Raw genomic sequence first — 16407 nt, forward strand, 5'->3', positions numbered from 1 at the left:
TGGTTCTGCAAAGGTTGCTTTCAGGGTTAGCCTCGCCAGCCGGTCACAAGATGGCCGCCATGTTTGCCACGTGAACTCAACTCACGTCCTATTTAGAGTTTTATTATTATGGCTTTGTTAGGCTGCTTTGTTGTTGTTAGCAAACAGTTAGCCCCAATTAGCCCATGGTGCTTTCAGACCAAACTTCTGTTTTAGGATTCAATGTCCTACGGATCTTTAGCTAAACACCCACGGTCTATACCAGGGTCCCCCCAGTGTTGAAGCTCAAATCCACCATAAACTCTGAAACAGATGCTGATTAGCACCTGTGGTTAGTAGTTAGCGGCTAACGTTATATGATACCAAGCTACAATGTGCTTCTCTGTTGATGAGAATTGTGTAATAAACTGTAGGTTACATTCAGTTAGCGCAGCACAACTTTAAAAGCCGCGTTAAATGTAGCTGATGGTTTTAGTGACTTGACTGGTGCTTATTTCTTTTTGTTGATCGATCAGCGCTAACGTTAGCTGTAGCAGCTCCGATGGGAGTCTGTCTCATGGCAACGGCAGTAAAGTCCTTTTGAAGTAGTTAACACAATGTTATTTGACATTGTTGTTTGATTCGACTAGACTGTGACATGCAACTCTAATCCAACCACAATCCAGGCAGGTCGCCCAATGGCTGTGCTTCATCTGATCTCCTCTTGTGTTTCTCTCAGAGGCGGGGCCAGAAGAGGAGGGCCAACAACAGGGCGGCGAAGGTGCCACGGCAGGAAGTGCCCTCGGACAAGCAGGACGCGGCGTCAGCGGAGCCGGAGGTCGAGGAGACGGCCGTAGAGGAACCCCGCGAGGAGGAGGTGGCGGAGGCGGAGGAGGCGCCGAATCAGCAGGAGCAGCCGGAGGAGAGGGTGCAAGACGACGAGGCGACGGGGCAAGGCGACGAGGCCGTACAGGAAATCAGCCCCACGGCGCGGGTCAAGATCGAAGTGGAGGACATGCCGATCAAACACGAGCCCGAGGAGATGGACCTCACGGTGAGGAGCTGGCTGAAGTGGTTTTGTTTGTGGCGGGAGTGCTTAAACGTTAATTGAAAATGTGGTAAAGTTCTATTAGACCTTCATAATCAAGGCCTGGGTGCGGTTTATCGAAATGCCAAACCCCGTGAAAATCAGATCTAAGCACACATGAAGTGAAATGTATAAACGGGGTCAGAGTTAGCCGTTCGAAAGCTAGAATGGCCTTGTCGTGCCGTGTTGTTTTAACGTTGTTTGTTTTGCATTAGCCGGCCTCGCCCTGGGAGCCACACCCTTCCGTCATGACATGTTCTCCCTCGTCACCGTGAACAGACACTCCGGCGCTGTCTACCTTTATGACTGTCATTATATACGAACCTTAAAGTATGGGAGGAACAGTAGCTGAAGGCAAAGCAGGCGGATATGTATACGGGGAAAAAAAGGATATAATTTAGATGTACAAATTAGAAAGCAGACATCCGAACGCCCCGGACGGTGCAGTTATGGAATATTTGCGACGCTAAAGCAGAGTCATTTTCGCCTGGATGTATCAGTAATATCACAAACAGCGCTCAATGGCCCTGGCAAAGTGGCCCGACAACTTTGGTTTAAGTGATTAAACCCATGTCCCTGTTACTGTACAAATAAACCTTAAGGAGACGTATCGTAAGAAATAAACTTTTTGAGCTTTTGATGATATTTTAACCTTGTTCTGCGCTCACAAGGCGTTCATCTCGGCGCCATGGATTCACAAACGTGTCTTTAGCAGAAAGGGAATGCTTGTTTTTAGAGACGCACCGATATTTGTAATAGATACCCAATATCGTATTTTTTCCAGTATCGGCTCTGATATCCGATGCTAATATCATGCATCGTGTATCGTGCATCCCTTTTTCTTTTATGTTCTAGCATGTCCTTCCATCTACTGCATAGATACAGACGGCATCTCTGGAATCGCCCATATATGGTCATTTTTGAAAACAGTTAAGGGGGAAAACCAAAAATGTAAATTTTCTCTAATTATTCTGAAACAACTGTAACAAATGCTGAAATATGAATAAAGTTTCTACTAAATAATGATGCAAAGACATGGGGAGGAGCAAAGTGGCTCAACGGCCCATAAATACATAAATAACGGAGAATGCTAACTTGATGCTACATGTTAGCATCGCGCTAATGCTAACGGTTAGCTTACGCTAGCTACAACTTCCGTTTTTTCACTTCTACTGAACAATCTGCTGTGAGAAAATATCCAAATGGGCCCGATTTACACTTGACTTTATTTATGTGATAAATAAGTTGATATTTCACCAGAAAATGGCTAAAAAGAGGGAAAATTGTGTTTCTATTAAGATTCTATTTTTACACCTCGGCGAAGCCACGCCCCCTTCTATGACGAGATGCCGTCTGTATCTATGCAGAGGGCGCTCCGGGTCCTTTTCAAATCCTCTCGCTCTGCCTTTTCTCTACATAGATCAATTATTCAGGATATTGAGGCTGCACAATGTATCGCGAAACATATCGTATCGCGATATTTGGCGATGCCATATCTGTATCGCGAGAATCGAGGACATATCGCGAAAAATCGGCCTTAAAAAAATGCCCGTCAGCCATGTTTTGGTCCTGGATCACTTTTTTTGACTGCTACTACATGCGGTGTTGAAATGGTAATATCACAATAATATCATCACTCCTAATACTACAAAAATTGCCCCGCCTGTCCTCCGCTTTTGCGACGGCCATCCTTTTTTTTTCCTTTTTCTTATTTCGTGCGTCCGTAAAATCGTCTTTTTTTCCCACCCAGTTTACAGTATGTGCTCCACTGTGGCACGCCGCTGGCCTAAATATATGTGCTCAATTCAAATCAACAGCATGAATTTTTAAAGACCCGCCCGAGGTTAGTGTTACAAGACTCTCCAAAGTTTCCAAGTTTGCAGAAATTGGTTTGAGAGAAGACGAGAGAAAACAGAAATCCGCACCGTTAGACTTTTAGACGATTGCCTTAAATAATAGCACAATATATCGCCAAAAACAAAAACGTAGGCAGTTTAAAAATGTGCGCAAGACCAAGATTCATTCACAGTTTGCTTCATTTAGTTTCAGTTTTTGGACTCGGGACATAGATGGTCTTGATGTTTCGTCAAATGCCTTTCGACGCAAAGAGTTTAGAGAAGCACTTTCGTAGCCCCTAATCCTCCGCGACCTTTCGGATGAGTTCCCCACGTGTAGGAGGAGGAGGAGGAGCAGGAGCAGCCTGGGCTCGGGGGGCTGCAGTCGTGTCGTCTCGTGGATGGGTGTGGGGCCGGCGTTGCGGAGTTGGGTGGGGGCAGGGTGTGGTGCGTTGCGTAAGCCTCTCTGCTCCTCTGCAGTACAGCTACCCCGACAACACTCACAGTTAGGCCCACAGTCAGGCTCTCACCCAGAGACATTTTAGTTCATTTGAGTTGGTTCAGAGTACTCCGTCTGAGCTCGTTTCTTTGTAGGCAATACTGTACTTTACACCTAAGGGTTAGAGTTTAGAGTTTATTGAATTGTTTTTTTTTGTTTTTTTTTTAGATTAACCCCTTAACTCCCACCTGAACCGAGCACATTTTCTCCAGTTTGGCTTTACCCCAATCCAAAAGCTTCTGGAAAAAAGCTGTGAAAATAGCAACAAAACTGAGACGAAAGCAATGATGGAAATGTGACAAAAAAGTGGCAAAAATGTCACAAAAATGTCACAAAAATGTCACAAAAATGTCACAAAAATGTCACAAGAAATTGACAAAAAATTGCCGAAAAAATTGCAAAAATATGACAAAAAATTGATACAAAATTTGACAAAAAATGACAAAAATGTGACAAAAAAGTGACAAAAAATGACAAAAGAATGACGAAAAAAATGATAAAAAAAATGACAAAAATGTGACAAAAATGTGACAAAAAAATTGCAAAAATATGAAAAAAATTTGATACAAAATTTGACAAAAAATTACAAAAATGTGACAAAAAAGTGACAAAAAAATGACTAAAATAAAGATAAAAAAATGACAAAAATGTGACAAAAATATGACCAAAAATGACCAAAAATGGACGAAAAAAATGATTTAAAAAAATGACAAAAATATGACAAAAAAATGACAAAAACTTGACAAAAAAATTGATTAAAAAAAATGACAAAAATATGACAAAAAATGACACAAAAAAGTTACAAAAATGAGTGGAATACAAAAAAACGATGGAAAAAAAATCTGATGACGTGAGGAAAAAGTTCCTCTCGGTTCAGGCGGGAGGTAAGAGGTTAAGCTTTATTTGACAGAGACACTGAACCCCTTCACCAAAGTTCCCTTATCTTCATGAAGAATAAACTTATCTAGGAGATCAACTTTGAGGGCCTTGGACCAAACTTTCGAACTATGGCAGGGCTGCCCAACCTCACCTCGACAGTCTTGATGACTATATAGGGCTGATAACTATATAACTATATGATAACTATAGGGCTGGGAACCGTTACATTTTTTCCCCCGATACCAGTACTTTAACAAGTCTCTGTTTTTGATATCGATACCTGAACAATACTTTTTCCGATACCTGTATTAAAATATCTGTCTTATAGACCCAGAAAACAGAACAATGTGTGGAAGATCAAAAATGTACAAAAGTTAGTCTCCGATGTCAAGAAATGTGCGAAAAATGGGAAATAATTTGGGGAGAAATTGTGGCAAAAATAAAGACAAATTTGGAACAACAAGTTTGAAAAAAATTGGGAATAAATAGGGAGAAAATGTGGGGAAAAAACAGACAAAACTCGGGGAAAAAGTTCTTGGGGCAAACGTTGAGCAAGAAAAAATGAATGGGATTAAATCAATATAAATACATGAATAAATAAAACAGTTTTTTTATTTGAGCTCAAACAGCCAAGTCACCTCTTTTAATGCTGTCCTTGGACCGACGGCATCAAAACTAGAGCCATGAGTTTTTTTTAGTACCTGCTTCCAATACTTATATTTGTTCCAAATAGGGCTCTCACGATAATCACTGTATCGGCTGATCGTTCAATATATAACAGATAAACGTTATATTTTTGGGCTCGATATTTATCGTCTGACAGTCATTAGCATACACCCCCCCCCCTATGTTTTCTTTGTAAAACTTTGATTTTTAGCTGAAGCAAATTGAGTGTCATTATTATCTCATGTTTATTGCAGCTTGTGTGGTATTTTAGGATATGATGATGCACTTTTAGAACAGAGATTTACTGTTGACAGTATCCAGTATCGTTAGAGTCAATAACATCGTTTATCGCGATACTTTCCTGCCTCAATATATCGAACTTCACATTTGTTATCGTGACAGGCCTAGTTCGATACCGGTAGGGCGGGGGTAGGCAAGTTTTCTGAACAGAGGGCCAATTTTTTCCATTGTAAATTGACCGAGGACCAAAGTAAAGCACCACACTGGAAAAAATACCATCTTAAATGAGATAAATGACTTAAAATTGCTTGAATAAAGGTTATTTATGTTGAATGTGAGTCTGTTTGGACAAATCTAAGATAAAGATACAAATGCTAATGCCAGTGGAGCAAGCATGAAATCAGACAAATTAACTTTTACTTTTAAAAACATTTGTTTTTCACTTGAAATTATACAATATAATCTGAGTTAAGAGAATAATGACTTGTTCCATTGGTGATAAGATGTTTTATCTGATCTAAGTCCAGACTAAATCTACTTTAGATTGAATCTCTTAATTCAAGTAGGTTTCTGTCATTTCTTCTATAATTTTTTTTTTTTTTTCAGTGCACTTTCTACAAATTCCAGAGTTGTACATGATATGACCTAATTGGGTGTATTGACAGTATTTCTCCCCTTTAACCTTAAAAATGTTGAAGTACTTTCTGATTTGTGTTATAATGTTTCTCAAAATCAGCTTGAGGGCCAGAGGTTCTGTGCTTGAGGGCCGGATTTGGCCCCCGGTCCTGACGTTGCCCACCCCTGCGGTAGGGCCTAAACTTTTTTCCCGATGCCAGACTGGTATCGATTAACGGTTTCCCAGCCCTAACACAAGCACGATTGACTTTTCCTTGCCTTCTCCGGCCGTGTAAAAGATTTGTCGTCGGCGAACCAGCAGCCGGTTGTCGCGGTTGTTTGCATCACCGTGACGACATGGCTTCTGGAAAGGCGCAGAACGTGCCGCTCCTAAAACCCATCCGTGCGAGGAACTGGAATGCTGGAAATGCGTCACAACTCGGTCGCAACTTTCCCCGACAATTTTAAACAATTTTAAACGTACACGCCCCCCATTTGGAAAGAAAGGAAAGGTACAGAGGCTTTAATCTAAAGTTTGTGTCATTTTGTTGAGTCACTGATCTTGGAGGGGAGTTGGAATTTGAACTTTCAAGTTTTATATACGTCCTTATATAAAAGAAATGCCTGTGAGCCGTGCCTTGGTTCTGGCACAGTTCACTAAATGACTTGTTTTGCCCGAGGATCTTTAAACCGAAAGTGGAGTCTCCATTCTGATTGGGAAACTGTCATCAGAAAAGCCAAAACAATGTGTGAACTTTACTTTACTTTACTTTTTTCTTTTCTTTTTAAACCAAGGCAGCAGCAGCAGCTCTGGTTCCTCTGGCCCGGTGCAGAGAATGTGGAAGCAGTTTGATGTGACCACACCCCTGCTCCGTCCCGCTGGGAGGGAGGGGGGGGGGGGCGGTGCCTGCGGACCTTAATGGGGAGGCGAGGGTGCTGGGCTGGGGGAGGGTGTGGCCGTGTGTGTGTGTGTGTGTGTCAGGGGAAAGGGGTGGGGGTGGGGGGGGGGGGGGGGCAGTCCTGTTAAGAGGGTGGAGGCATTTCCTGTCAGCTGATAACGTCTTCAGGAAGTGGATGCTCTTTGGGAGTGGAATCCTCAGGGACTAAAGGCGTGTAAATACTTCTACTACTACTACTGTTGCTACTACTACTACTACTACTACTACTGCTATCCTACTGCTACTACCAAAATGTAAGTAATTAAGGCGAGACACTGGGGGTGAGTCGGGGGGAAAAGGTTTATTTAGAGACGTTATTATTATTTTGTCCCAGCCTTCTTGCCTTTCTCATTTCTGTATGTTAACCTCTTAACCCCCGCTTTAACTGAGCGCATTTTCTCCTGTTTGACTTTACCCAAATCTAACAGCGTAATGTCCCATTTGAAAAATAAGGCCGACAAAACTGATACATTATTTGTATTATTATGATTTTTTCTGTTTATGGTGCTTTTTTTTCTTGTTTAGTCATGTTTTTGTTACGTCTTTATTGATTTTCTGGTCACTTTTTTGTCGCTCTTTTATGGCTTTTTAATCACTTTTTCTGTTGCTTTTCTGTCGTGTTTTTGTCACGTTTTAGTCACTTCTTTGTTTTGTTTTTGTCTCTTTTTTGTCTGCCGTTCTTCACTTTTTTGTTGCGTGTTATTTTGACGCTTTTTTCCAGGCGCTTTTAGATTTGCGTAAAGCCAAGCTGGAGAAAATGTCCTCGGTTCAGGTGGGGGTCAAGAGGTTAAAGTGACAGTCTGGAATTGTAAATGTTTTATAAATGTGCAAAATCAACTGCCTGGTCTTGCATTTAAAGCCCCTCCTTCCCGGATCTCGGCGTCCAATCAGAGTCTAGTGTCCTCCCGCGTCGACCAACGAGACGAGCTTTTCTTGTGAACCAGCCTGTCAGGAGGGGAGGGGGAGGAGCTTGATCGTTTACTTTGGAAAATTCATTTTTGAAGGGCTTTCTGGTTAAAGAGGAGAGGAGTTTGATTGTTTACTTTCAAAGTTCACTCTCCTCACTTTACAAACTTACAGACTGTCACTTTAAGACTACTTTGTATTCACTGAAACAGTACACATTAACCTGCTTTTTAACAGTAATTTGCACATCTTCGGTTCTTCCTGTTTAGTATTTACTGCGTTCCAATGTCCTTTCAGAATGGGAAAGGGATTGATTTTGAAGTCAACCTGTCGCCGCCCGTCTTCAGGGGTCAAGGGTCGATCAGAGACTTTGTTCGGCCCGAGTGCCTCGCCAGCCCAGTTGTCATGGTTACCGCCTCTTTCTCATCTTTCTCCCTCCCGTTCCTCCTCCTCCTCGCTGTAGCTGCGTACATTTTCTTTGTGATGTTCACTGCAGAAAGTGGCATTCAAGATTGTAGAGCTGTTGCTGCGCAGCCATAGATACAGACGGCGTCTCGTCATAGAAGGGGGCGTGGCTTCGCCGAGGGGGAAAATAGAATCTTTAGAGAAACACAATTTTCCACTCTTTTTAGACATTTTCTGGTGGAATATCAACTTTTTATGACACAAAAAATAAAGTCTGGTGTAAATCGGGCCCATATGGATGATGAAAAAACAGCAGTTGCAGCAAGCACTAGCTAACCTTTAGCATTAGCCCGATGCTAACATGTAGCATCAAGTTAGCATTCTCCGTTTTTTATGTATTTATGGGCTGTTGAACCACTTTGCTCCTCTCCATGTCTTTGTATCTTTCTTTAGTAGAAGACTATAGCAAATGCTGAATTAAAAATAAAGTAGTTTTTGAGTAATTAGAGAAAGTTTAGATTTTTCTCCAAATTGTTTTCCCCCTTAACTGTTTTCAAGCATGACCGTATATGGGCGATTCCAGAGATGCCGTCTGTGTCTATAGATACAGACGGCATCTCTGGAATCGCCCATATATGGTCATTTTTAAAAACAGTTAAGGGGGAAAACAATTCTGAATTTTTTTTTATATTTTCTCTAATTATTCAAAAACGACTGTAACAAATGCTAAAATATGAACATAGTTTCTACTAAATAAAGATACAAAGACATGGAGAGGAGCAAAGTGGTTCAGCAGCCCATAAATACATGAATAACGAAGAATGCTAACTTGATGCTACATGTTAGCATCGGGCTAATGCTAACGGTTAGCTAGCGCTAGCTACAACTGCCGTTTTTTCACTTCTACTGAAGAATCTGCTGTGAGAAAATATCCACATGGGCCCGATTTACACTTGACTTTATTTTTGTGATAAATAAGTTGATATTCCACCAGAAAATGGCTAAAAAGAGTGAAAAATGGTGTTTCTCTAAAGATTCTATTTTCCCCCTCGGCGAAGCCACGCCCCCTTCTTTGACGAGATGCCGTCTGTGTCTATGCTGTACCATTGGGCCATCAGGCGCTCTCCTCCTTGTCACAAAGGCCTACGCTCTTTCTAGATCCAAATTCTCGATTCCTATTTCCTAAGGGTAAAGTTTAAAAGTTAGGAGAGCAAGCGCATGCCGAGTGTTCTGTCCGGACGGTGCCGGTGCCCCTCCCTCCTCCTCTCCCCTCCACAGTCCCGCAGGCGCAGCGTTGAATGCCTGCCAGCAGAGAGCTCTCCCTCCTGGGTCTGAAACGGACCCCAACGCCCCGCACAATGGAGCCTTGTTTTTTCTGCGGGGCGGAGCGGGGCGGGAGGGGGGGGGGGGAGAAAGATGCATCGAAACAACGGCACTCGAGCACAGGCAGAGAGGAGGCACTAGACCCGGAGTACAGAGGCCTGGAGCGGGACGAGGAGGAGGCGGTGAAGGACGGACACCGGGCTGAAGAAAGTGAGCTGAGGAGGATGAGGGGAGGCAAGACTTGAGTTATTGGGTTTTTTTGGCTTCGCAGTAATCGGCTAAATCGTGTTTAAAATCTCGGGTTTCCGTGGGGCTTTAAAGCGATAGTCTGTAAGTCTGCAAAGTGAGGAGAGAGAGTGAAATCTCTAAGTAAACAATCAAATTCCTCCCCTCTTGAATCAGAAAGCCCTCCTTAGTTTGCAAAATGAGGAGAGCAGGAACAAGCTCCTCCCCCTCTCCCCTGACAGGCCGGTTCACAGGAAAAGCTCATCTCATTGGTCGACGCGGGAGGACACTAGACTCTGATTAGTTGCCTAAATCCGGGAAGGAGAGACTTTACAAACAATAATATAAATATATTATTACTTTCCATCAAAATACAAAACCAGGTGGTTGATTTAGCACATTTTTATAACATTAGTAAAACATTTAGACTTTGCAGACTGTCACTTTAATAAGCATTAAAGGAATTGTGCCAAAATAAAGGCATATTTACATTGGATTCAAACTGGCATTATTTTTAAATGTATTGCAAAATTATGACATTGCTGAAAAGTTTGGACCATATAAAATTGAAAATAGCACATGTTTGGTCTAAAACATAATCAGTTGCCGTTTTGCCTGAAATTTACCACATTTTTTGCATAGAAAGTTGTCCGTTTTATCCAATTCTGTTTGCAATTAAGGGATGAAATTCACCCTGATTTTGTTTTTCTTTGCTTTGCCTTTAGAATGTAGTATTTGGGCATCACAAATGGCATTAAAAAGCATTATGTTTAAATTTGACTTGCTTCTGCCTGTGTAAACTCTGAAATCTGAGCAGAGGCTATTGACTCCTTGTGGGAGATTTGTTCCCAACAATCTTCAATATTAAAAGTTGATTTACGATTCGATTGGTTTAGTCCATTAAAGCGCGAGTAGTTGTTAAATGTAGTACAATGAGGGTGAAATTAGAATGAAAAGTTAGTGATAAACAGGTTCCCTCAGCTGTAGTTTAGTCGTAGCCCTGACGTTCTAAATTTCGGACACATGAGCACCAATGCCACCAATGCCACTAATGCCTCACGTTGTGTCTTCATATGCAAGATCATTTTTGAGCTTTTAAAACCGTGCGACAGCCTGACAAAGCAATGAGTTTTGGTACAGATTTGAATCGAAACCAGGAGTATCATGGTCCTGGGGCTTAGAATAGACTTATGACTCCACTCCTTTTGTCAACAGTAGATTTTCTGCCATCTCTGGTCATAAATAACTCCCGTGCGTCTCAGGAAAATACTCAAAAAAAACTTTGTCAATCAAGTCAGGCAATGTGTGACTTGTGGTGGAGCGTACTCAGTTTGCAGATGTAGAAAATAGGTCTCTGTGTGTCTCGTTCACAGCAGATCCATGATTAATGTGCCTTTAATTGTGTTGGAAAAGACTGGTTTTGTTTTTTCTATCAGCTTTGGACAGTGTAGTTACAGCACAAATGAATTATAGTCCATTCCTTTTGCAAAGCTGAACATCTACGGGCCAAATCAAACCCTACAAGGGCCTAACTAGACCTTTGGGCCTCACTTTGGACACCCCCGCTCTGGTTGATGTTATCAAAGTGGCCTCAGCGGCTAAAGGAACTAGTTGTTGTTAAAGTGAGAATCTATTTGCATTTTGGCTTTTGTTTAATGCAACGCTTTACTTTGTCGTCTTAATGCAAAAAGGAAGTGAAACTTGTTTGCTCGAATTAGGATCAACTGTATACGAGGAAAAAATAGCATCGGTCAATTTTTACATTTTTGGCTAGTTTTTTTTAAATCATTTCCTTTGTGAAGATACCAACCACAAAAGTCTGCGGGGGGAATCTGAAGCTAATTAAATTTCATTTTATTTGTCAATTCATTTCACAATGAATCGATTCTCTCGATAGTGCGTTACTTTACAATACTTTAAAGCTTGTTTTCTTGAATTTCTGTTGAATTATTGTCACTTTTTGGTTGAGTTTTTGTGACATTTTTGTTGATTTTTTGTCACTTTTTGGTTGAATTTTTGTTGAATTTCTGTTGAATTTTTGTCACTTTTTGGTTGAGTTTTTGTTGAATTTTTGTCACTTTTTGGTTGAATTTCTGTTGAATTATTGTCACTTTTTGGTTGAATTTCTGTTGAATTATTGTCACTTTTTGGTTGAGTTTTTGTTGAATTTCTGTTGAATTTTTGTAGTTTTTTTTTAAATTTTTGTCACTTTTTGGTTGGGTTTTTGTGACATTTTTGTTGATTTTTTGTCACTTTTTGAGGTTTTCATTTCTCTCTTGCAACAACACCTTTGCTTTAGTTCCCTGCAGACTTTACATTCAATATTTTAAAGTGTTTTTCAGAAGGGAAGTTTTTCAATGTATAAATTCCCGCCTGATTTATTGAGCGTTAAAGCCGCACTTTGCAACTTTTTACGTAAAAAAAAAACGTTGACCTTTCAGTGACCCAGGGTGGTTAGCTTGACGCCTTTACTTTCCATCCCGGTGGCTCCTATGATGCTTCAGAATCGACTTTATTTCAGGTTTTTTTATAGGTGTTACTGGTTTTCAGAATGGATTGCGTTATGTAACCATGGATACGGTTCAATCAGCAGTGAAAAACTACAAAACAATTGATCCTGGAGCGTCCCAAACACCCAAGCATCCGCTGGGTCACTGAAAGGTCAAATACGTATTAACCTCTTAACTCCCACCTGAGCCGAGCACATTTTCTCCAGTTTGGCTTTACCCTAATCAAAAAGCTTCTTGGGGAAAGAAGCACCAAAACAGCCACAAAAAATGAGAAGAAAACAAGGATGTCACGCAACAAAAATGTGACAAAAATGTGACAAAAATTCAACAGAAACTCAACAAAAAAAATACAAAAACTCAACAAGAACTCAACCAAAAAGTGACAAAAATTCAACAAAAATGTCACAAAAACTCAACCAAAAAGTAACAAAATTTAAACAAAAACTCAACCAAAAAGTGACAAAAATTCAACAAAAATTCAACCAAAAAGTGACAAAAATTCAACAAAAACTCAACCAAAAAGTGACAAAAAAATGACAAAAATTCAACAAAAATTCAACAAAAACTCAACCAAAAAGTGACAAAAATTCAACAAAAACTCAACCAAAAAGTGACAAAAAAATGACAAAAATTCAACAAAAACTCAACCAAAAAGTGACAAAATTTAAACAAAAACTCAACCAAAAAGTGACAAAAATTCAACAAAAATTCAACCAAAAAGTGACAAAAATTCAACAAAAACTCAACCAAAAAGTGACCAAAAAATGACAAAAATTCAACAAAAATTCAACAAAAACTCAACAAAAAAAGACAAAAATTCAACAAAAATTCAACAAAAACTCAACCAAAAAGTGACAAAATTTAAACAAAAACGCAACCAAAAAGTGACAAAAATTCAACCAAAAAGTGACAAAAATTCAACAAAAACTCAACCAAAAAGTGACAAAATTTAAAAAAAACTCAACCAAAAAGTGACCAAAAAATGACAAAAATTCAACAAAAATTCAACAAAAACTCAACAAAAAAAGACAAAAATTCAACAAAAATTCAACAAAAACTCAACCAAAAAGTGACAAAATTTAAACAAAAACACAACCAAAAAGTGACAAAAATTCAACAAAAATTCAACCAAAAAGTGACAAAAATTCAACAAAAACTCAACCAAAAAGTGACAAAATTTTAAAAAAACTCAACCAAAAAGTGACAAAAAAATGACAAAATTTCAACAAAAATTCAACAAAAACTCAACAAAAAAGTGACAAAAAAATGACAAAAATTCAACAAAAATTCAACAAAAACTCAACAAATAAAAGACAAAAATTCAACAAAAATTCAACAAAAACTCAACAAAAAAATAACAAAAATTCAACAAAAACTCAACCAAAGAGTGACAAAAATTCAACAAAAATGTGACAAAAAAAAAAAATATATATATATATTAAAAAAAAGGTGACACAACACAGCAACAACGCAAGGAAAAAGGTCAGTTTTGTGGGTCTTAGCTTTCAAATGAGGCGTTTCACAGGCCTATATAATAGCCAAAGAGGACAGAATGCATTTGGTTTAGGCGGGTGGTGAGAGGTTAATATCACCTTTTTTTTTTTTTTTACATAAAAAGTTGCATAGTGCACCTTTTAAACGACAAAAAAACGAAGCGAATTGGAATTTGTCCACTAATGATTCATCCAAAATCTTCTCTTTCTCTTTGTAGCTAAAACATTGTCTCTAATTAACACATACAAATCCATACATTCAAACATGGCCGTATCAATTACTGAGATTTTTATGCAGCAAAATATTTTTAATGTAAACTTTTTTTTTTCTCTCGCCTGAAAACTATCCTGACATTAAGATACATTCTCCGGGCTCCTGTGTACATTTCCTTTTGTTTGGGACTTGCCCGGACTTGTCGGATCCAGTGAAGACTCGTTTTCTCCGTGTGTAAACGTCGAAAGGTCAAATAGATTTCACTCCTCGCGCCGCTGGAAGCGTTGAGCCACGAGATAAACGTTTCGACAGCCTCGTGGAGATTAGCAGGAATTTGCATAAGTTTGTACAGCTCGCGCAGTTACGGCCGGCTGACGCTTCCAACAGGAAACTAGACTCATCTTTACCTGTCATTTTAAAGCGGCCTTTGTTAGTATTGGGTAGTATTCTGTTGACATTTGTGCCGGCAAAACTCTCTTGAAGTTTGGAATTAGCCCTTCAGGTGTTTTTGCTAAGTGCACGAGCAGGTCCTTACCCAAGTCTGAAGGTTTCTTGAAAAAAAAATCATCAAAATAGTCACAAAAACGAGAAGAAAACGCAGATGAAAACGCAACAGTGTAACAAACACACAATAAAAAAGCCACACGTAAAAAAAAATCACCAAAAAAGTGACAAAAGAACGATGAAAGTGCAGCAAGTTACAAAAACTCAAGAAAAGTGGCAAAAGTGTGACGAAAACACAAGAAAAAAGCCACAAAAAATCAGCAAAAGTGCAACAAAGTAGTAGCAAAAAAGAATGAGAAAAACTGGCAACAACATGAGGAAAAAGATCCGTTTTGGGGGTCTTAGCTTTCAAATGAGCCGTTACATTGCAAGTGCATTCGGTTCAAGAGGGTCGTAAGAGGTTAAAGGCGCACTATGTAGCTTTCTATGTGGTAAAGTGCATAATAATGGCTGTACGGGTGGCCTCTACGACGAGTTAATTTCAGGTTTTGAAGGGTTTCTGAACAGAACGTGTGCGTAACCATAGAGATGGTTCTATTAGGAGTGAAAACCTACAAGAAACCCTACAAAACATCTGGTCCTGGAGCGTCCTAGAGGGCAAAGGTGCCATGCTTAACCACCCACACAGCCACCGGGCCACTGAAAGGTCAAGTACGCGCGAATATCAACATTTTTCTGCATTAAAGTTCTATAATGCAGCTTTAAGGCGAGACACTGCAGGTGAATAGGGAAAAAAATCAATTTGAAACTTTTGCTGTCGATCACTGGCATAAATGTGAGAAAAAAATACATTGCAAGTTTTCTGTCATTTTATCTTTTCATATAAGAACAAGGTGTTTTATGCCTAAAAATGCCCCAAATTTCCCATCTTTTCGGCGACGAAATCTGAATAATGGATAGAGCTACATTCAAACTTATGGTTTCATTTTATTGATGAATGAGTTACAAAGACTTTTTCAGAGCGGATTTAGGATTTCTTGTTTAGTTTTAAAATAAGCTGTTTTTTAGTGGAAAATGTTAAAAATTAAATTTTCGCCTTATTTTTTGACATTCAAAACTCAATAAATGGGGCTTAGAGATTAAATAATAAAAAATCCCTCTGAAAAAATCTTCCAAATAATGTTCAGTCCAAGGCTGGAAAATGTGAAGTCTTTAGGTCCGACTGACGTGGACATAGTGGCGCCACAATGACAGAAAAATGTGTTTTGAGAAAAAGGCCCTTGAAATTGCATTCTCCCATATAAGTCTATGGGGGAACATTGAATCAGCGCAATATTTAAACATGTTTTTGTGAAGATTAGGCATATTTTCTGTTTCCGGGTGAAAGCTTGTATGTTCAGAGACCAATTAGACCCAAAACCTGAAAACTGAAAAAATGTAGTTTTGCCTGTAGTGTCTCCCCTTAAATGAGGATGTCTGTTCCTCTCTCTGGGTTTTAGTCCTGGTTGAAATACTGCTGCAGGGTGGAGCGGCCTCTCTCCTGGGTGTGGTTAAGCCCTGCATTTGTTGTCTGGGTGGAGGGAGCGTCCAGGGTGTGGGTCCATGCGGTGGTGGTGAAAGCATGTGTTGGCGGGTGGGGATGGGCGGCTACTTTTAACACTGTGTTAGTGGTTCCTATATTTTGTTACTACGTTTTGCGAACTTAACTGCCCTGATAAATATAGCTCATTTTCTCAGAAATAGTTAGTCTGTGGGAAAAATGATTAATAATATGAAATAATAAGTGTTTGTTTTGAATCTTGCGAAGTTGCAAATTTGAGCCTGGAACGTCGTGCAGTGCGGCTTTAAAAAGCTTTTGGTACATAGTATATGTATATATATTATTCAAAACAACAACTATCTTAATGAGAGACAGAGGAAATACCTTGATGCTGATGTGTACCCTAGTTTACAGCCAGTGAAATTCGAGGTATGGGCTGGACATGTGGGTGGGGTCTGTTTACTGCAGCTGGGTGTGGGCCATGTTTGGCTTTGAGAGCAGAGGGTGAGGGGAGATAGTGAAGAGGCCGCCTTTTGGTTTAGGTTTGGTTTTGTCCGGCTTTAGTACCTGATGATAGTAGCAGGTGAACAATGACTGGACCTGGTGTTTCTGATTTTTCTATTTCTTATT

The 16407-nt window shown here is 39.8% G+C and overlaps 2 protein-coding genes across 2 annotated transcripts in view; one reads left to right on the forward strand and one right to left on the reverse strand.

The window, feature by feature from the left end:
• The window catches only part of LOC306970399 (protein sprouty homolog 3), a 489858-nt gene that overhangs the window by 100698 nt on the left and 372753 nt on the right, over positions 1 to 16407 (reverse strand). The gene's annotated exons all lie outside the window — the stretch shown is intronic.
• The window catches only part of klf8 (Kruppel like factor 8), a 61977-nt gene that overhangs the window by 27862 nt on the left and 17708 nt on the right, over positions 1 to 16407 (forward strand). The window contains exon 2 of the mRNA XM_079566358.1: positions 698 to 1012. Coding sequence (XP_079422484.1) covers positions 698 to 1012 — 315 coding nt within the window. The remainder of the gene's footprint in view (positions 1 to 697; positions 1013 to 16407) is intronic.

Source organism: Gobius niger (assembly GCF_951799975.1).
Source record: "Gobius niger genome assembly, chromosome: 11".
NCBI classification, from domain to species: Eukaryota; Metazoa; Chordata; class Actinopteri; order Gobiiformes; family Gobiidae; genus Gobius; species Gobius niger.